Genomic DNA, 22,272 nt, shown 5'->3' on the forward strand with positions numbered 1-22,272 from the left:
TTCAGAAATTTTACAGGTTTAGTAAGCCTTATCATGGTCATCCCCCTTTCCACATACTCTCATTCCCAATTTATCTTTTTTTTGTATACAGGTTACATTAATTGCATGTTTCAAATTTTCAGTATATTGTTCAGTGCACACAGAAATAAAAACCAAAAAGGGAAAAGATACAGGAACTATAGGAATAAAAATAAAAGGCTTAAATGAGTCATTTTATTGTATAATGTATATGCAATTTACAAGTTCACAATTTATGAAAAATTAGATAAATTATGTATACAGAATGTGTTTTTAAAGACTATGAAAAACTCATAGACAACATAACATTCAAGTACATCCTTGCCTCCAAAGAAAGGGGGTGGGAGGGGAGGGGAAGAAAAGATTATGTAAATTCCTGAGAATCCAAAGTACTTTCGCATTGACTGCAATTCCATGGTGTTACATTCCTTGAATTCCTGAAACAGAGAAGGATAGTAATTAAACAACATACACAGAGTTATCGGTTTATTATTAACACAATTTCTGAGTTATGCATAGATGAACACACAAAATGAGAACAGTCAAATAAAACAGGTGAACAGTTGTAGTAGAAACATTTATAAATCTTTTCTAAAATATCATATGCTCTTTGTAGCACTATATTACTATACCTTTACTCCTCACTCTGCCCATCAAGCATCTGTGAACTTTAGTTCACACAGTGCTCTCTCTCTCTCTCTCTCTCTCTCTCTCTCTCTCTCTCTCTCTCTCTGTAGCTGACTTTCTCGTCTTTGCCACCTTTTATCCTCAACCAGTGGACAGCCTCTCAATTTAATGTCTGAGTGACACCCTTCACCTCAATCATTGCCAACCAGTTTCTGTTTCCTCCATTTATATCCAAAAGCTGCACGTATGTTGTTCAGCTTAAAGTTTCGGTACTGCCAAGCAGTAGGAAACTCACCTACTGAAAGTACAAGGAGTGTTCAATATTCAATGTACCATACTTTTCTCAGTCAATTTTGGTTGAAAAAATGCCAAATTTGTTGTGGGACATCATGGAATATTCCCACTTCAGCCCCTATAGTTTTATGAAGTACAGATAGGGGGCAGTGCTATATGTAGCCTTCAAAGTGGCATCTGTAATGGAGATGCATTCCAAGCAGAGAGCTGTCATTTCATTTCTTGTGTAGGAAAACCAGACCACCACAGATACTCATAGGTGATTGCAGAATGTCTAAAGATACCTAGCAGTGAACGAAAGCACGACGACTTGTTGGGTGTCCCCGTCGTGATAGCAACAAGGTAGCTCAAATCTGTCCAATGTCTGCATGCTGGCAGGCTGTACACAGCTGTTAATCCTGCGATGTTGGAACATGCAGACACTCTCATTCAAGTTAATCGACAGATTACAATTTAACACCTCAACATCTCACTGCTCAAGGACATCTCTATTGGTAGAGCTGACACTCATCCACCGGTTGGGAGACTCAATTTGTACAGAATTTCTTGTGTATTATGAGGCTCATCATGACAGTTTCTTGCCAAACATTGTCACACGCAATGAAACATGGATTCATTAATTCAAACTAGAAAGGAAACGGCAATCCAAGCAGTCATACCACACCACTCTCCTCCAGAAAAAAAGGTTCGTAGCCACATTCTCAACTGGTAAAATTATGAGGACTGTCTTCTGGGACTCTGAAGGAGTTACTCTGATGTGCTCCCACATGGATCAATGACTGACTCTGAGGTGTATTGTGCTACCCTCAGGATGTCGAAGAAATGACTTCAGTGTGTTCAACGCCACAAGAATTCAAACAAACTTCCGCTTCTCCATGACAATGCAAGTCTCCACACATCTATGCACCCAAGAGGAGCTCACAAAACCTATTGGACTGTTCCTCATCCACCCTACAGCCCAGATCTTGCACCTTCCAACTTCCATCGTTTTGGCCCAGTGACAGATGCACTCTGTGGGAAGCAGTACATGGATGGTGGGGAGGTTATTGATGCATGACGATGTTGGCTCTGACATCAACCATTGGAGTGGCACCACGCAGGCATACAGGCCCTTCCAGTAAGGTGGCGTAAGGCTGTAGCACTGGAGAGAGAGATTACGTCATGAAATCGGATTCTGTAGCCAAAAGAACGGGGAATAATATGGTGTATCGGAATCCTGAATAAAACCAACCTGCTCTCAGAAAAAAAAATTGTGCTGTATTACTTATTGACTGTCCCTCATACCTTCTGGCCAGCCAGAACGTCTCTTAGTATTTTGTATGATGACACTGATAAAGAAAAGTTATATCTATTTACCAGGCAGAGGTGGGCACAGACATCAAAATTTGACACAAATGTTATGGTCTCCATGCTAGAAGTTCCCAGTGGTCATGGCGGTGGTGTAAATATACAAGGAAAGGTTAGAAGCAAAACTACTCAAAGTGTAAATGAAAAAAGCTACCAATACTATTAGATCAATGAAGATGAAGCAGATTGAGAAGAGTGACAAAGTATGTTCCAGTCCACACCCCATTAATAACTGAGGATGGGAAAACAATGGCACACATCTCATCTTCTGCAAAGTTCCATTTGCAGCTGTGAGTGATGAGTAGTTTGCTCAAAATATTTGTGCCAAGGAGTGCTGTCTACTCTGTTTTCAAACATACACAATATTTACAGACATATGGACATTCAACGCCACATTATCTACTGGTGAGTTCACCACTATTCATCCAATTTCGATGCATAGTTAATAAGACTGTTTAGATGAATAATTAGCATAGTCCATGGATCACAACCACAGTATCTTACAACACTACACTGTCTAGTGTAAATTTTCATTCCTGGTTTTTATGGTGATACTAACTACAATAACAATGATGAAAAGAACAAGATTTGTTTTGAGCACTTGATATTATAGTCTTCAACAAGGTATAATTTTCCACTAATACAAATGTAAAACATCTCCTGAAACTACACAAATATGACTTAAATATACTGCTGCCTTCTCAACAGTATATAAAACACAATCAACTTGAATGTGAATCCCACATGCACCAGAAATAGGTGCGTCCTTTAACTGGAGTAAACAGCAATTGGTCAGAGGACTATGCACTTTATAGAGCTGTTTAAGTCCCACTTTTGTCTCTTCTCCGTACCTGCAAAGAGCAACCCCATGGCCAGACAATGGCTTATTTTCCATCACTTCCTGCCTTTCATCCTCCCATTAGTACATGAAGTTTTGGCTGAACAATGAGCCAATACCTCAAAAGAAGAGGGAATAATTTTTCACAGTGAACTCAAGTGTTTACGCTACTAAGTCAGTCATCTTTCTCATTACCTTAGATACCGGAGTGCCCTGGTACATAGTAAAATCATAGTTCTTTTCCCTGCTTTTGTACCGCTAGAAGGAAGTAATGAATCATTTGGGTCATTTTCTCTACTGGCTACATCTGTTGAATCACTCTGAGGGCATTAATAAAATCTAAGCTTATGAAAAATTTCTTCCCCACTCATGCCTCACATGCTCCAATGCATTCACAATCATATGTTGTTCTGGACTATAAAATGGCATGTTGGTCTTTGATATATGTACAGGGTAAAGATGTGGTAGCCAAGACTCTCCACTGCTTGTACCCTCAATACACAATGTGAAAATTGTGATGGTTGTCTTAAATGTTAGAAAAACATACCTTAAAAACTATAATCAGTGGTTGTTATTTTTAAGCATTAGCTGAATTTAGAAGAACTCTGGATCTTGTAAAAAGCCAAGCTGATATTCACAATGCATTAATATTTGTCACACTAATTTCTAAAGAGTAACTCTTTACACAAATTCCAAAAGGGCTGATTGCTCAGAAACAGTTATTAATAAAGACCTTTTTCATTTTTTGTCACAGTCACTTTTTATGACACAATCACAAACAGTATGTTATCGAGTTGTTGTTGTATGGATAGAGGTACAATAGTAAGGGGTGTAGGAGGCTGATGTACTAAATAAGTATTCTTCATCTACATCCATACTACACAACCCACCATATGGTGCATGGCAGAGGGTACCCATAGCACTACTAGTCATTTCCTTTCCTGTACTATTCGCAAATAGAATGAGGGAAAAACCCTCCACATGAGCTCCATTTTCATGTATCGTTTCTTTGTGATGATCACATGCCCTTCTATATCCACATCCAGTGATGCTTGTGGCCTGTGGATGACATGGCAGCCAGTCAGTACAATTGGGCCTTCATGGCCAGTTCGGACAGAGTTTAGTTTTTAGTCCCCCACCCTCTTGTGGTCCTTATGCGAAATGTATGTTGGCAGCAATAGAATCGCTCTGCAGTCAGCTTCAAAGGCCAGTTCTCTAAATTTTCTCAATAGTGTTACTCGAAAAGAACACTGGGTTCCCTCCAGGGAATCACACTTGAGTTCCCAAAGAAATTTCAATAATACTTATATGCTTACTGCACCATAAGGAGGTGGCATCTGGTGGGAAGCAGTGTGGTATAGAGGCTGGGGTGGGATTAGTACCAAATGTCATTGTGACCAGCCAGATTCCCTTATGCTGGACTATCAAGGGACTTCATCAGGTAGCACAACTAAACACTCCACACCCCATGGAGCTTCATGTTTTGTGGATAAAATTAGTTATTTTATGGGTCTCATTCATTAAAAATCTTTCAGGTGCAGCAATCATGTAAGTTTATCATAGCAAGCAGATCCAAAACGTCACCAATCTGACAAAATTTAAAATGGCATTCCCCATTGAAAGATCAGACAGATCAACAGTAAAACTCTAAAGTTAAATGACACACAGGATTGTGTACAACATTTAAAACCAGTCTTTCCACCTATCTAGTAAGGTTTTTGACAGGTTGTATTGTTTCAGAAAGGCTGCAGGAAGAGCAGAACATTTTTAAAAAAACCATCTACAAATAAGGAGCAATGAATAGTTTTACCACAAAAATTGTGCTATTTACAGTAATTCTGTTGAATAAAATGCATGCACTCCTCCAAAACACACACACACACACACACACACACACACACACACACACACACACACACACACACACACATATATTTACAGTAATTCTGTTGAATAAAATGCATGCACTCCTCCAAAAAACACACACACACAGAGGTGGGAGGGGGAGGGGCAAGGAACAAGGGAGGAGGGGGGAGGGGAAAGGAAGAGAGAGAGGGGTGGAGGAAGAGAGAGAGAGTGAGGGAGGAAGAGAGAGAGAGGGGGGAGGAAGAGAGAGAGAGAGAGAGAGAGAGAGAGAGAGAGAGAGAGAGAGAGAGAGAGAGAGAGAGAGAGAGAGAGAGAGGGGGGGGGGAGGAAGAGAGAGAGACAGAGAGAGAGAGAGAGAGAGAGAGAGAGAGAGAGAGAGAGAGAGAGAGAGAGATGGGGGGACGGAAGAGAGGGGTGAGGGAAGAGAGGGGGGAGGGAAGAGGGGGATGGAAGAGAGGGAGGGATGGAAGAGAGGGGGGGGATGGAAGAGAGGGGGGGATGGAAGAGAGGGGGGGGGATGGAAGAGAGGGGGGAAGGAAGAGAGGGGGCGAAGGAAGAGGGGGGGAAGGAAGAGGGGTGGGAAGGAAGAGGGGTGGGAAGGAAGAGGGGTGGGAAGGAAGAGGGGTGGGAAGGAAGAGGGGTGGGAAGGAAGAGGGGTGGGAAGGAAGAGGGGTGGGAAGGAAGAGGGGTGGGAAGGAAGAGGGGTGGGAAGGAAGAGGGGTGGGAAGGAAGAGAGGGGGGGAAGGAAGAGAGGTGGGAAGGAAGAGAGGGGGGAAGGAAGAGAGGGGGGAAGGAAGAGAGGGGGGAAGGAAGAGAGGGGGGAAGGAAGAGAGGGGGGAAGGAAGAGAGGGGGGAAGGAAGAGGGGGGGGAAGGAAGAGGGGGGGGAAGGAAGAGGGGGGGAAGGAAGAGAGGGGGGAAGGAAGAGAGGGGGGAAGGAAGAGAGGGGGGAAGGAAGAGAGGGGGGAAGGAAGAGAGGGGGGAAGGAAGAGAGGGGGGAAGGAAGAGAGGGGGGAAGGAAGAGAGGGGGGAAGGAAGAGAGGGGGGAAGGAAGAGGGGGGGAAGGAAGAGGGGGGGAAGGAAGAGGGGGGGAAGGAAGAGGGGGGGAAGGAAGAGAGGGGGGAAGGAAGAGGGGGGAAGGAAGAGAGGGGGGAAGGAAGAGAGGGGGGAAGGAAGAGAGGGGGAAGGAAGAGAGGGGGGGAAGGAAGAGAGGGGGGAAGGAAGAGAGGGGGGAAGGAAGAGAGGGGGGAAGGAAGAGAGGGGGGAAGGAAGAGAGGGGGGAAGGAAGAGAGGGGGGAAGGAAGAGAGGGGGGAAGGAAGAGAGGGGGGAAGGAAGAGAGGGGGGAAGGAAGAGAGGGGGGAAGGAAGAGAGGGGGGAAGGAAGAGAGGGGGGAAGGAAGAGAGGGGGGAAGGAAGAGAGGGGGGAAGGAAGAGAGGGGGGAAGGAAGAGAGGGAGCACACGAGCTTAATGAAGAGTCAGTCCATCTCTGGAATGCTATACAGCAACAGTTCTGCAAGACATGGCTTGGACTAGAATTGGGTAGGTTTCTGGTGGGATGAGGCATTATATGTCTATGCACAGGTTACACAGTTCCTGTACATTACCATCTGGTGGTTGGCAGACATGGAGCTAGTACCCGATGGCACCTCAGAAATGCTCAATCAGATTCAGATCATGGGAATTTGGTGGCCAAGATCTCAAACTGAGTTTACTATCATGGTCCTGAAACCACTGCAGTATGATTGTGGCCTTGCAACAGAGACAGTTATCTTTCTTGGAAGAAGCCACTGCTGTTGGGGGAGAAATTAAATGTGTAGGAATGCAACTGATCCTCAATAATATTCACATAGCCAACAGGTGTCATGGTGGCTTTGATTATTAACAAAGGTCACACAGAGGGGCAGCCAAATGTCCCACATAGCGTAATACTACCCCTCAGGACTCCGTCCATGGTGTGGAGCACATTTCAAGCTGGCATTCACTTGAATGATGGTGAATCCAGAAATAGCAATCAACCTGGTGTAACAAGAAATGCAATTCACCCGACTGAGTGACACTTTTCTGCTGATCCATGGACTAATCTAGACCTCATGCCCACTGCAGTTGTAATTGACAAAGAACTTGGGTCAACATGGAACCACCAGAGTCATCTGTTGTGAAGCCCAATGTTCAACAATATACACTGAGCAGTATGCTCCAAAACACTTGTGTCTGCACAACCACTGCTCTCTGTCATCAGGTCTGCCACAGATCACCACCTCCTCTGCTTTACAGAGCAACAGAGCAGGCAAGCCTCAGACAGTAGAAAGCCAACAGCTGACCAGCTTTACATTTTCCTGGAAGCCTGATTCCAAGAACTGAGCTATAACCATTTGCCCTTCATCAAAGCCATTTATGTCAGTGGATTTCAGTCAACACATGGCACTAGCTCTGAACACACACATTTATGGTCAATAGAATTGGATGCCATGTTTTATATTTAAATGTCAGTTATACAAATCTTTCAAGTGGCATACTATAACATTGTTGTATCCAGCATCAAATATGTGATATTTTAAAAAGTTTTAATACAAAGCCGTACAGTAGACTGCTCCTACTTTTATATAATATATTTTAAATGAGGATCAAGTGGAGAACATGTACTAGACAGAGTCAACAACTCCCACATTGGCTATGGATAATGTTATTTTATGTACAGTATCTTCTGAAGAAGATGGTTTTAAAACTGTTGAAACCATGGTGAAATTCTAATAAACCTGACTTTTGCAACTGGTTGGCTGTTATTTCTAACCCATTGAAGGTCTTGCATGCACAGTTGCTGAAGTGCATCCATGTACAAAATCTCGTAATTCATGTCATGTTGTACCACAGAACAAACTCAGAATTGTAGAGACTTTGCTTCCCAAAACATAATACTGATGATCTGATTGAGTATGTACATACAAGTTTTGCATATTTTGGTCTGAAAAAATGCTTACTCCAACTTCAAGAACATCTGATCTCTGATAAAATGTCTTGGGGAGTGTTGTAGAGGATCAGAGCTCCAGACTGACGAAGCTTTTATAACCAGCATACACACTTAAGACTGCTCTGGGTGGATGGTTGCTGCTGAAGATGATGTTATCCCATCATCATCATCATCATCATCATCATCATCGAGATGCTCAATTAAACAGGGAATCTTTTGTTAACTACAAAAAGCTATTCAGGCTCACAAAATAAATCTACATGCCAGTGATGATCATAAGCATCATACATAATAAGGAGAAGTTTGGCTCACTAATTGTAATGAGTAGCCACAACTCATCCCTATGGTAATGTGTGTGGGGACAGCCCAAACAAGTCCAAGAAGGGCAGCTTAGTGTCATAAGTGAAGAATCTTGCTCTGCTACTACTACAGACGATACAGGGGAGGAAATTGCTAATGAACTGCCAATATAATCTGGTCTGACCAGGAAACAATGTCGATGAGTGATAGCCATTGTGTGTCAATTTTTGGATGCTTTCAACTCTGTAGTGAAGAAAAGACAAACCAAGCACGCTATGGTAGAACACCATATCAACACTTGTGATCATCCACCACAGCCAGTGCTCATATAGGGTGTTTCCAGTTGAACAATGGGTAATCCATGATGAAGTGAAGAAGATGCTGCAAGCAGACATCATTGAACCTTCAGAGTGTCCTTTGTCCTCTCCTGGAGTCCTTGTGAAGCAGGAAGGCAGCACATGGCATTTCTGTGTCAACCACCAATGACTTAATAAAATCATTAACACAGATGTCTATCCATCGCAGCACACTGATGACACCCTAGACTGCTTGAAATGAGCCACATGTTTCTCAGCTGTGGACATGGAGAGAAACTACTGGCAAATCAAAGTTGATGAGGCTGACTGGGAGAAGACTGCCTTCATCCTTCATAACACTCCTGTTGGCCTCTTTGAGTGTAAAGTCATGCCATTTGGATAGTGTAATGCTCCAGCTACCTTTGAACATATAGTAGACAACCTGCTTTGATGCCTTAAATGAATGACATGTCTTTGCTATCTGGATGACAGTCATTTTTTCAAAGATGCTTTAAGAACATCTAACCTGCCTGACAACCATGCTGAAGTCTGTTCAGAGTGCAGGTCTCTGCTGGAAGCAAAAGAAGTCTCTCTTCACTGTCCAAGAAATAGAAATCTGGGGACATCTAGTGAATGGCGATGGAGTCCATCCCAATCTGGAGAAAATAGGAGCAGTCACAGATTTTCCAACTCCTCATTGCAGTCATTTTGTGAGATGTTTCTTGGATTGTGGTTGTACTATGATGATTCGTACAGGACTTCTGTACCAAGACATGCCCCCTTAAGGAACTACTGCAAGCAGATGCCTAATTTTCCTGGAATGGGTGCAATAAAGATCTTTCCTTGTGCTTAAGGAGGCAATAACATCTCCTCCAAACATTGATATTCAAAAATATGCTCAAATGCCTCACTAGGTAGGTCAGCAGAAAATCTTTTGATGTCACTGAGCCATAGTCATGCAATACTTTTTAAAAGAGTAAACTGACATATGACTGGGTATTTTTATATTTATCTTTTGTGCTCTCCAGATTTCAGCTTTTATTTCATCATCAAGTACAGCGCTAAAAGTTGTTAGACCATTATTAAGTCATATCTGTTAAGGCAGTCCAAAGCAAATAAACAAGGCTAACCCTTCTTTTAGATGTAACTGTCTCTATGCGGGTTGAATAGCCTGTACGGATCCATCAGGTCGACAGGCGAGATCAGCAGCAAGGCTTCAGGATTATGACATTACAGTGATATACAAAACTGGATGCAAACACCAGGACACCAACTGCCTCTCACCGGTTGGTTTTGTGGAACACAGTTGCACGGACAAAATCTCAGTCATCACTGATTTAAGTGACATTGCTGTTGAACAGAGGGAAGATACAGCTCTGCTGAAAACCATAGAAGCATTGAAGGAGTAGAAAGCAACTCAGTGAAGAAATGGAATTTTGTACAAAAGGAACTATGATCCAATGGGAGAGAAATGGTTGCTCTATATTCCAGCTCATCTACTCCCAGCTATCCTGACGTATTTCCACAACGTCCACGACCGAGTCACCTGTGGTTAGTGATGACTCTAGACAGAAACAGATGCAGTTGTCACTGGCCAGGTCTGTACCGATCTGTTAAGATACTATGTGATCTTCTGCAAGCAACGCCAATGATGGAAGCACATGCCACCATTACTTCTGGGATATGCGGTATCAATCCCACCTGCTGCAACATCATTCCACCAATTTGGAATATTATCTCTTGGGGAGGTTCCCTAAGCAGACAAACTGGAAATCATGGATAATAATCTGCACTGACTATGTCACCTGTTATGCTGTCACCAAAGCTGTATCAATGGCTAAACTCTGGTAAGCGCAAAGTTTCTTGTACACAGAATCATTTTCAAACCAAGACTAGTATCAGAGTTAATTTCACATTGCAATATCACCCACAGGATGATGACTGTGTACCATCCACAAATGAATGTGTCTCATTGAGTGCTTTAATAAGATACTGGTAGATATGCTCTTAAAGTATGTTTCTGTTCGACAGAGAGACTAGGATACCATAATGCATATCATGATAGCCACATACAGTACAGTCACGCATAACACTACAGGCTTCACACTATTCTTTCTGCACCATGGTCCTGAAGACAACATGGCAATGCATACACTGTTATCATTTCAGCCACACAATACACAAAATGACAACGTTAAAACAACACATCAAACACCAAGAACTGGTCAGTGAGATACAGCCTGGGAGACTTGGTATGGATTTTTACACCTGTGAGACTATCAGACTATCAGAAAAGTTGCTAGAGTGCTACTTTGGACTTTATCGTATCCTTTGTCATTTGTTGAACATCACATACAAAACCTAGGATTATGATCCTTCATCAGGAAGACAAAGCACATGGAATCATCCATGTCCTCCAAATGAAAACCTACTACAGGCCACAGGCACCAATCGACAATGCAAAGTTCAGGGAAACTGAACACCCACTGGAACAACACAACTAGAACACCAATGTTCCATACAGAGGACCACTGACACTATCTAGATCAGTGATTCCCAACCTGGGGTAATTACCCCGAGGGATGAAATGTAATTTTCTGAGGGGTAAAAACAAAAGGGTTCAATTGTGTATTGGCCAAAATATTTTTAAAACAGCATTACTATCATCACTGTTTCATAAGACTGTAATATTGATTATATAAGTTACTGATAATTACATATATTTTTCAAATACTAGCATTAACACCACGACACAATGTGGTGGAGGTTACAGCTGGTAAACTGAATGTATGATCATTATCTTCCTCACAAACCCCATCCACTATACACATACTTTGTATCAGCTCACAATGTATGCGACTGCAGTCTTTCTTGGTGTACTCCACTGATGAATTCTTCTCGGGTTATCAGCCGAGTGGTGGCGTCCTCTTGTCGCAATGTTCCAATGAGTTTCGTACCAATCATCTTCTGGCGAAGTGATGACTTTGCCAGAAGCTGATGGGTATGAAACTCATTGAAACATTGCGACAAGACGATGCCACCACTTGGCTGATAACCCAAGAAGAATTCATCAGCTCTAATGTGCCTTCTTGGAGTTGTAGGCAGTTCCAGCAATAAACCATAAATTGCTTTGTTATTCACTTCACAGTAATAAATGAACTAATCAGTAGTACAACATAACTGTAACTATATAATGGTTACTGCACTGCCATAAGACCTACACTTTATAATAATATTAGTGATAGTGATCAGACATAAAGCAGTGGCAACCTGAAGTCTCCTTACTTCTGAACTGGGAGAAACTGAGACTCTACAATCAAGTGACTTACAAACCATAGGCCTAAGTACAGTGCACAAATTTTAACTTGGTTGATTTTAAATGGGGATGCAAGGTGTGGGTGAAGCAGGTGTTGCTAGCAAGAGGAGTGGGGCAGAGACAGCATGTCCTGTAAGTATCTACCCTGAACATGGATAGTCAGCTTTCTTTTCTGAGAAGAAGGTACAGGCAGCACTAGCGATGAAGTGAGAATTGCTCCATTCTACAGAAAAAGGTTGTTGGAAATGAGCAGTACTAATTGTCTTACTGACCCATTAATTCATCATTAAACAAAACACACACGAAACCTAAATATCATTCATGATTCGTCATTTTAAAAATGAAAGTGTTCAAAGAAAACTCTTTTTCAATCTGAACTTTAGCTAGGCACTAATGTTGATAACCACAGAGGGGGGAGGGGGATCCTAGCTAATGTCTGATTGGACTCAGGAGTAATGGTCTCAGAAAGGTTGGGAACCTCTGATCTAAACCCAGGGTGCTTGGTTGGTAGGCTGGGGAACACCGTTCCAAATTCAACCACAGGAAATTATTTGTTATTCACCATTTATCAATTCTGGAAGGAGCCTGAAACACCTTTGTTTTTAAATTCTGGAATATTTGATGTCTCCATAAATAACAGCATTCGGAAATATTTGGAACTTGTATAAATAGCTGTACACTCCATCCAAGAGGTCAGTTCCATTCTGGACTCTGGCCACTTGCATACCCTGATGTGCAGGCATACTGGTATCGCCACCATGAGCTGCCAATCCTTCAAGATGTTCTGCTCCTGCAAGGAGACAATGGGCACACCAACAAGGTGATACCCAGCTCCATCCACTGCCGCATTCTGGACATCCTCCTGGATTGCCATTGGGGAGTCATCCTTGGGAAATGGTGGGTAAGACAATACATTTACTGGTTTGGTATGACTGCTGCAATATCAGAGATTGTTGCCTCTTGTGTCACATGTTGATGCAAACAGCCCACCAATGTTTCCTTGTACTACATCATCTTCCCCTTGGTCCTGACTTCACCTCAATTTTGCTGGCCCTTTTCTTGGTTCTTTTTGGCTGATTGTGGTTGATTCCAGCAGCGGTTTTCCTTACGTCTTTCATACGCCATCTACAATGGCTTACCAAACTATCTAAGTAAGTCTTAGTACGACTGTTTGCCCTTAAGGGCATCCATAGACAATGGACAATGGCCCACCATTCACATCTTTGGAATTTACTTCTTTTTGCACCTCCAATAGCATTGTGCTCACCCACATAGCTCCCTTTCATTTGGCCTCCAACGTCCTCACCAAGCACTTTGTTCATACTTTCAAAAACCCAAATGGTCAAGTTGAGCCATCACTGTTTGATAGATGATGCCCTCACTTTATTTCTGTCATTCTACTAGGCCTTTCCTCAAAATGGTCCTCTCCAGCTGAAAGATTACACAGCTGTCCTGATCAGTCCTACCTGTCTCTTATCCATACATCAGGGAACCTGCCCTATTCCCAGAGTAGCACTGTTTCTCCCCACAGGATCCTGTCTAGGACCTTACATTCCCCAAGGGACACCTGCAATAGTAGCAGCAACTATCACCCTGGTTGGTCACACTATGCTGGAAGTGCAATTGACGAGTAGTGGCTGCTGCTGTAAACACATCAATCAGTTTCAACCATACCATGGATTCATGCCACTACAGGGGATGCTAACACTGTTCTCAGTACCAGATTCACAATAGTCAGTAGTCCCTCCAAAGGCCCCTGCTGTGGTGCTAACGAATGCCAGCTTCCAGCACAACCACTGCACAGCACCAGTTACTGCTTGTCTTCCAGGGGCATAACTTTGACAGTGAAGTCCTGTAGAAGATCACTTCCAGAGTCAGGCTGGCAGATGATGGTCACAGCATCAGCACCGTGCCAACAGGCGGCACTAGTAGTACCTAGAGACATTGCTGGCTGCACAGAATGATTTCCTCCACCAGATCACATGCCACAAATAGTTTGTTATGTATCCTGCCACCCGGTGACTATTTAGACCAATGCACTACCCACAGTGAGACAGTTATGTTGGAGTGCGCAGACTGTGCCAGGCGATGAGTGCATTAGTACTACTTGTTCAGGGGCTCACTCTCAACACGCCATAAGCCACACAAAAGGATCATCTCACCACTCACTCCAGGACCCATGCTTTGGTAAGTGATGTGAAACTTAGGATACTGTTATTCTTTTACTCGCTGTTTTCTTGCTTAGGCTGTCAAGCGATTGTTATTCAGTGACATTAGTCAAGTGCACTGTGGCAGTGTTATAATTTTCCATAATATTTTCCATACTATTTTTTCTCCCTCTGAACTAGTGATGTGCTCCACACTTGAGACCGCACGAGTAAAGTTGTTTTATAGTGTTTCTTTTATTAAGCTTGGGAGTTCTATTTAGTTGGCACTTCACGTAGGAACATGAGAAGCACGAATTTTTGTTGACATAGTTATTTGTTCTGAAACTTTGCAAACTGTGAATAAACTTCCAAGTTTAACTAAATGCTACCTTGGCTTCTTTTGTGGGAGTAACCTCAGTCAATGGATACTTCACCTGTCACAGCACCACTCCAAAAGCACCCTTATGAAACAGTAATTTCCTAGTCCAGCTGATTATCTCTGATCAATGATGGGGGTTGACACAAAATGTCACAGGGATTACATTACTTGTTCTCAGATGGCAGGCACACATGTGAAGGGGTTACAATTTGCTTGGTGCACAATATGGTGATCCTTCCTTGCAGCAGTCAGGCATAGCCAACCAAAATCTTTATGATTAGTATTCCTGCCCTCAAGTTCCAATGCCATCCAACATACAGCTACTGTTACATCTGAATGCCCCACGAGTCTGAATAGCACACAACTAAACCAGACAGACAAATGGAAACCCACAATGAGGCCCCTTTCAGTCTCCATTTAGTGCTGGTAATGCTGTCTCACATGAGTACACAGCATGTCTGTGTATTTCACAGTAATCACTCAACATCTGATGCTGTTCACATCCCTTATATATACTGTACAAAGCCTGGTAACACTAATTAGCTCTGTGGTTTGTTCTACCTGTTACAGAGGATTAGATAGATAATCACTTATACACCTATTGATAGCTCGTACATGTACGAAGTAATATTGACATCTGACCATGTCTTCTGGACAAGTTACCATTTTTGTCAAGCAGTGTACTTAAAACTGTTTAATTCTTTTGAACGCTATTAACAATAAAAAGCATTATGAAAGCTCGACTCATTAAAAGTGAAGAGTGGCTAATGAGTTTTATTTATAACTTGGGTATAGCATAAAAATTATAGAAAGATCACATGCCTCAAAGGCTGCTTAATTATTCAGTACCTAATTATATGTAACACACATACCATTGGAGTTACTGAGAGAAGCGTATGGCACTATTCTTTATTTTCATATGTGTTAATGACTCTTAAGTGACATATTAACTATTGGTTTCTGTCTTGGAATCTTTGGCCAACATTTATTTATTAATTTTTCTCTTGTTTTTCCAGGACGAGTGGCTGGAATTATCAAAGGTTCAGCCTCTACTACTGGTGGCAGACAGGGACGGCGAACCTTTGATGATGCCAATTACACATGCTAACAAGACATTAGGAAAGTTTTTACAGGAATGTCAGCAGAATATCCTGAGACAAAATCCAACAGGAAATATATCAACAAGTGGACACAAAAACACCAATGATTTTGTATTCATTGAAGTATTCAAAATACAGAAACCTAATTCCATTTTCATATGACATCTCTTTTTATATTTTCTCTCTAATTCATTTGTTAATAGAACCAATTTACCTTAGTATTGTCATTACGACCAATACTTTCTGTAGGTCAGATTACATTATTTTTTTTCCTGTCAACTGAAAGAGCATTGTACATGTTGCTTTCCACAAACAAAACTGTCTGTCCTGTTCTATTTATTCCAAGTGAAAGATCACTGGGAAACACAATACATTACTTTAACCCACAACTACTAAAGTGATTAACTACATGAAGTAAGTTGTTGTCAAACCAAAAGTTGCTGTGATAGCCACAGAATTATATCTACAGTTCTCCATCTGGAGATGTCATATACCACTGCCTCTGCATGAACCAGTTAATCCTAGCTGGTTACTGATGAATGAATTTGATACCAAGCCTTTTGACTAGTAACTGGAACTCGGCATTTAATTAACTGAAGTACAAAGCCACATATTTTAGAACCAACAACAGTTTTAAATAAATTAAATTTCACATGATTACTTACAAATATTTCCATTCTCTGTTATGTTGGATCAGATTTCATAACAACCTGTTTGAAGACACCTGCAGACATCTGGCTTTTCACTTCATGAGACCCTAGTGCTGTTGTACCATCTTTGGCTATGAAGAGTTGCAAACCTGAAGCTGAAAATAAATATTAAAGAAATTTAGAGAACCCACCCAAATTACACAAGCACCTCAAATCAATATTGATTATTACAGAGAATGTCATGCAGAAGTAATCTTTTTACTTTTTAATGTGTTATTATTTGATTAGTTAGGATAAATTTCTCAGAACTATTACACAAAATAATATTCACTGAAAACAAGGTGGATACACATGAAACCACTACAAAGATTTTGAACAAAGACTTCTTTGATAAAAATACATCTTTTATGGACAAGCCAGCTCTTCTCGGGCAGCATCGACAGTGATTTCACAAATGTATTTAGAATAACTTTACATTTTTACATTCTTATTGTAGTGGTTGTGGTTGTTACTGCTGCTGTGGTGTTCAGTCTTAAACCCAGTTTGATGGCGCTCTCCATGCTAGTCTATCCCGCGCAAGCCTCCATCTCTGAATAACTGCGGGAACCTATGTTCATGTGAACTTGCTTACTATTTTCAGGCCTTGGTCTACCTCCACAATGTCTACCCTCACACTTTATTTCCATTACCACATTCATAATGCAATGATGCCTCAGATGTGTGCTACTATCCAATCCCTTGCTCTAGTAAAATCTTTGTTCCCTCGTTCTGTTCAGTACCATCTCAATATTTATTTGATCTATCCAACTAATCTTCAGCATTCTTTTGTAGAACTCATTTCAAAAGTTTCTATTCTCTTCATGTCTGAACAACTTACTGTCCATGTTTCACTTCTAGAGAAGTCTACGTGTCATACCAATGACATCAGGGAAGACTTCCTAATGCTAAAAATTTATATTAGATATTAACAAATTCCTCTTTTTCAGAAATACTTTGCTTGCTGCAGCCAGTCTGTATTTTATACCCTCTCTACTCTAGCCATCATCAGTTATTTTCCGGCTAATTAACAAAACTGCTCTGCTACTTTTATTGTCTTATTTCCTAATCTAATTCCTCCAGTATCACCTATTTTAATTATACTACATTCCATTACCCTATTTTACTTTTGTTTGTGTTCATCTTGTAGCCTGTTTACAAGACACTCCCATTCTGCTGCTTTTCCAAGTCCTTTGTTGCCTCTGACAATTACAAGGACATTGCCAGACCTCAAAATTTTTATTTCTTCTCCCTTAACCTTAATTTCTCTTACAAATTTCTCCCTGGTTTCCTCAAGCTTCTTTTTTCAATGTACAGACTGAACAACACTTGAGGGAGGCTACAACCCTGTATCACTCCCTTCTCAACTGTTGTTTCTTTTTCATGTCCTTCCACTCATATAACTGTTGCCTGGTTTCTGTGCAAGTTGCGGGTAACTTTTTATCCCTGATACCTTTAGAGTTTCAGGATTTTACACTATTAGAATTTACTAGACAGAACTTAAGTTCTCCCTCATGCTGCTCTTGTATGTTTGAGATGTGTGTACAGTTTAGTGTACATGCAAATGTAACAAGTACTTCATAATCACATGATTACTGTCAGTAAAGTAGAAGTATAATTCGAAGTTTATTGTTACATAATACATGGAACTCACTCTCAGCAGATTCATCAGGTTGGTCAAGATTTGTTGACCTAATCAATTCATCGATCAGGCTGTCAGGATTTACTCGTGTCACTTCAACACGACCTGGAACTGTTACATCTTCAGCTGCCTTTTTCCGTCGTTCCATTGCTGCCTTTGCACGATCAAGAGAACCAGTTTCACTTAGTCCAGAGCCAGAGCTAGGATTTCTGCAACAGAAGTGACGTACCATGTTAAAACACACAGTATTGTCCCAAATCAACTGCATATGTAGTTTCCATTACTTCCTCTGCAAATACCAATAAAATCTTTAATGACCCAATGGACATGTGTTACCTCAATCATTTGATATGCTAAGTTAAAGATAATTGTAAAAAATGGAGTTTTGGAAAGAAGAAGTGAGTCTAATTAATGGGAATAGTCAACTGAATTTAAGGGAGGTACCATGAATTTACAGTAAACCCACTTGCACTGCTATATTTATGTTTCATTTGAAAATTTAATACAAAATTTAAAAAAAAAAAGAAATATGATAACTGTCAGGAAGGAAATAAATAAATATAGCCTACAGCATTTATTAAGGTATACTTCTTTTTAAGACTCTTTACACCAACAAAATTAAAGAATAATACTTAACTCACAAAAGAGCCAACAGGAAATTTCAAAACACATTTTAAAGCTGCTGTCTAGGAGCAGCTATGAGAGGATTGAAGAGATTATACGCTGCCTGTCAAAAACAGTGAAGCATCCAAAAGACATGGTTGGATGTCACTAACGTTGCACTTGTACACAGTACTGGCGGGTATGAGTGTGACTCGAGTTGCAGTTCTCTGTGACATAATGGTCACCAGAGTCCATTAGTGTTGTTCAGGTGTAGTGTTGTTCAGGTGTAGTGTTGTTCAGGTGTAGTGTTGTTATCAGGCCTGGTAAAGTATGTAAGGTGCTTGAACAGCATCAAAAGTTGAGTGATCTCTGTAAAGGACATGTAAATGCCGGATACTCACAGAGACCGTAGTATCTCTACCCGACAGAGTTTGTAAGGAAGCTCATTGTCGGTCTCAGTTTTCCAGGCTGGTCAAATTGTGCAATACCCAGATTTGCGAGGCTTTTGAATGTGACAGTGGCTCGATGTTGGATTGCATGGGAATGTGAGGACAGACACACTCACCATAAAGGTTCTGGATGACCATGACTGACCACCACAATGGAGGTCTGCTGTAAACAGAGCACCAAGCTCATTTTAAACCCTTCACATGTGTGACCACCATCCATAAAATAGTAATGGAGTCCCTGCAAATTTCTGTGTCATTCCACACCATTTGCCAGAGGCCAGAAGCAGCCAGACTAGGGAATTACCATCCCGTGAACAGGCTGCCATTACCACAAAAACACAAATGGCTGCTTGTGAAGTGGTGCCATGACTGCAATGTGTGGACTGCTGATGTATGGCATCACACCGAGTCAAGAGATGAATCGTGGTTCTTTGCTGCCCTGGATGACCATCGTTGTGGAGTATGATGGTTACCTGGGAAGATGTCGCATTATTCCCATGTCTTTGAGAGGTGCTACACTGTTATGCCTGCTGTTATGGTGTGGAGAGGCATCGGGTATAATTTCATGTCACGGCTGGTAGTGACTAAGGAAACTGATGTGGACAATGGGCACCCTGGTGTGTTACCCTTCATACAAAAGTATTGTGGCACCATTTTTCAACAGGCTAATTCTCATAAACACAAAGCACATGGCTGTTTGTCTGTCTGTGTGGTGTTGAGATCATCTTATAGCCAAAGATCCCCAATAAGACATGTTTGGGACGTCAGTTCCATCCCAGTGCTAGCAGTACCCAGGGTATCAAGGACCAATTACAACAACTGTAGACCAGCTTCCCTATGGAGATGCTATGAAGACTTTACGACACCTTCCCAACCACATCAGCGCATGTATCCATGCCAGAACAGGTTGTAATTCCATACTCCCAAACTCTTTGTATGTGATTTTGTCATCACTACAATAATACCACATACCCTCTCAAACGATGACATTTCATTCCATTTCCTCCTCCCTTCTAGAGCTTCACTTTTTTCTGTCAGGCAGTGTATTAACCCCCAGAACAGCTTTGATGCTGATGTGCAATTGCTGGATTCTGGGTGGTGTTAACTATAGATTTTTGATACTAATTTAGGGTTAAAATTTATTTACGTTAGTAAATGATATACAGAAAAATTTTGGGAACAGGAAGGAATTAATACCTCATTTCATACTTACAGACCATAAAGTCTTTGAAGAGAGAAACAGAATGCATTAAACTACTAACTGTATTAGTTTAATGACTTCTGGCGTTACTTATTTGTGGTGTACATATGTACCACAAAGTTCATCTAATTTTGTCTTCAAATTCTAATTACATTTTAAAGCCTGTATTTCCTACTTTTTCCATGGAGGCAGGTAAATATAGAGAAGTTCCATGAACACTTATTTTCAGATTTCCTAGCAGATTAAAACTGATTTCCAGATCATGACTCAACCCCACTTGCCTCTTGTGGCCAGTGCCAGCAAAAGACAAGGTTATGGATTCATGTTCAGTTCCAGCACACAATACTAGTCAGCCAGGATACTTCAAAATCGTGTACCCTCTGCAGCAAAGTGAAATATTAAGCCTGAAAACTATTTTATTTATTATCTTTAGTGTATTACTTATTGTATTGAATTATCTTTTGTATTTCATAGCTATAGGATATGGTGTCTGAACCATATTTTCCCAAAAAAAGATGAGAGAAAACAATAAGTAAGTAAACAAATAAAAAATGAATAACAAATAATACATTCAGACTATGTGACAGATGGTGAACACACTAATAATAAAGGTCTCGACAATGTCAGAGATACTTATTTGTTTAGGAAAATGAACACAGATCTTTGTGGCAGAAATAGAGGATGTAATCAGAGTAGGCAATGGGAAACTTCCCTTTTCATTATTAAATTTTAGATTAAATAAGAAGTGTGATGTTTAACTATAACAGTATTCCTCAGTTTGGTATATCTTTACTTGTTTAGCTAAAAATGTATGTGGAAACTTCCTGCACCAGCCCTGTAGCATCTTCTACATCATTAACAATTCACCTAAACAGTTCATACTATTTTAAGCATGAGCAGGAATAGTATCCATTTGAGCCATTCCAAATATCATATTACAATAGCTTAGTAAAATGATTAAAATGTATTAGGTTTGCAAATATTACATTTTATTATGACATTACCACTGACAAATTTTACGTACTTGTTTCCTCTCAGGAATGAACATTTTTGTATGTAACAAAGGAGTTACACTAATTTATGAACAACATTCATTCCTGTCATCATTCTACTGCATTTCTATTTTTAAAAAAAATTCACACAGCTTGGACAAACTAATTTAAAATAGTAGTTGTGCACATTTCCTTATATCAGTTTGTGATAAGCATATAACACACAAAACATTGTGTAATGAATCACACAAAACTCTGAGCAATCTATAGCTAACTGTAACATGCACAGCTTTCTTTGAGAGCTGTATGGATAATCACACCAATTAAGAACAAAATGAAGCACAATCACTATAAGTGAGGTTTTTTATACATATAAGATTTTCACATGGCACACATCTATAGGGATATTAACTACATATTAATTGGATATACATAGCTACAAATAAAATTTTTAAAAAAGATAAAAACAACAAATAACTATGTAATTAGGTTGTATAACTTTTAAAACACACTGTAGTGTCATACTTCAAATCTATTGAAAATTGCAGACAGCATTCAATTAATTGTCTAATTAAACACATGAGCTTAAATTAAGCCACCATACTAATTCATGCAATAATAAAGTCATTTACTCATATTGTGGAAAGCAACTCAATCAAAGCCAGTGTAACAATCAAGAATGTATGTCTTCTCTGAAAAACTGCAGAAATAAGACCCACCACCCAGAACATCAAGCAGTTCATTTGCTTGTCATTTACCAATATTGCATATCAATATATATAGGATATATCCATTTTGTGATGGTTTCAAGCAACAAAACATATCCAGCAGATAATGTTTAGGATGAAGCAGTAACAGGGCGCAGGTTACGGGGTAAGGAATATGGAACAGAGAGCATATAGTGTTATGAGAAATGAGAGAACAAATGCACTGCTAATTTAAAATAAAGATATAGACAGATCACACACACACACACACACACACACACACACACACACACACACACACACAGAGAGAGAGAGAGAGAGAGAGAGAGAGAGAGAGAGAGAGAGAGAGAGAGAGAGAGGGAGAAAGGGGGGGGGGGGGCTAAAGTGCTCCTGATGAAGAAAAAAGCAAAGGTAAATAAATGAATGTATAAATAAATCAATATAAGATTCACTTTTGTGAAAATGATCCATTGCATATAATGTGGGATGGAGAAAAC

General features: G+C 40.6%; 1 protein-coding gene across 4 annotated transcripts in view; it reads right to left on the minus strand.

Annotated features, from left to right (window-relative positions):
- Window positions 1-201: 201 nt before the first annotated feature.
- The window catches only part of LOC124723107 (protein FAM102A), a 478,486-nt gene continuing 456,415 nt past the window's right edge, over window positions 202-22,272 (minus strand). For all 4 annotated transcript variants that reach the window (XM_047248290.1, XM_047248289.1, XM_047248288.1 and 1 more), the window contains 3 exons: window positions 17,836-18,032; window positions 16,161-16,300; window positions 202-455 (listed from right to left, as the gene is read on the minus strand). In XM_047248290.1, coding sequence (XP_047104246.1) covers window positions 16,179-16,300; window positions 17,836-18,032 — 319 coding nt within the window. In that variant the 3' untranslated portion in view covers window positions 202-455; window positions 16,161-16,178. The remainder of the gene's footprint in view (window positions 456-16,160; window positions 16,301-17,835; window positions 18,033-22,272) is intronic.

Source organism: Schistocerca piceifrons, chromosome X, assembly GCF_021461385.2.
Source record: "Schistocerca piceifrons isolate TAMUIC-IGC-003096 chromosome X, iqSchPice1.1, whole genome shotgun sequence".
NCBI lineage: Eukaryota > Metazoa > Arthropoda > Insecta > Orthoptera > Acrididae > Schistocerca > Schistocerca piceifrons.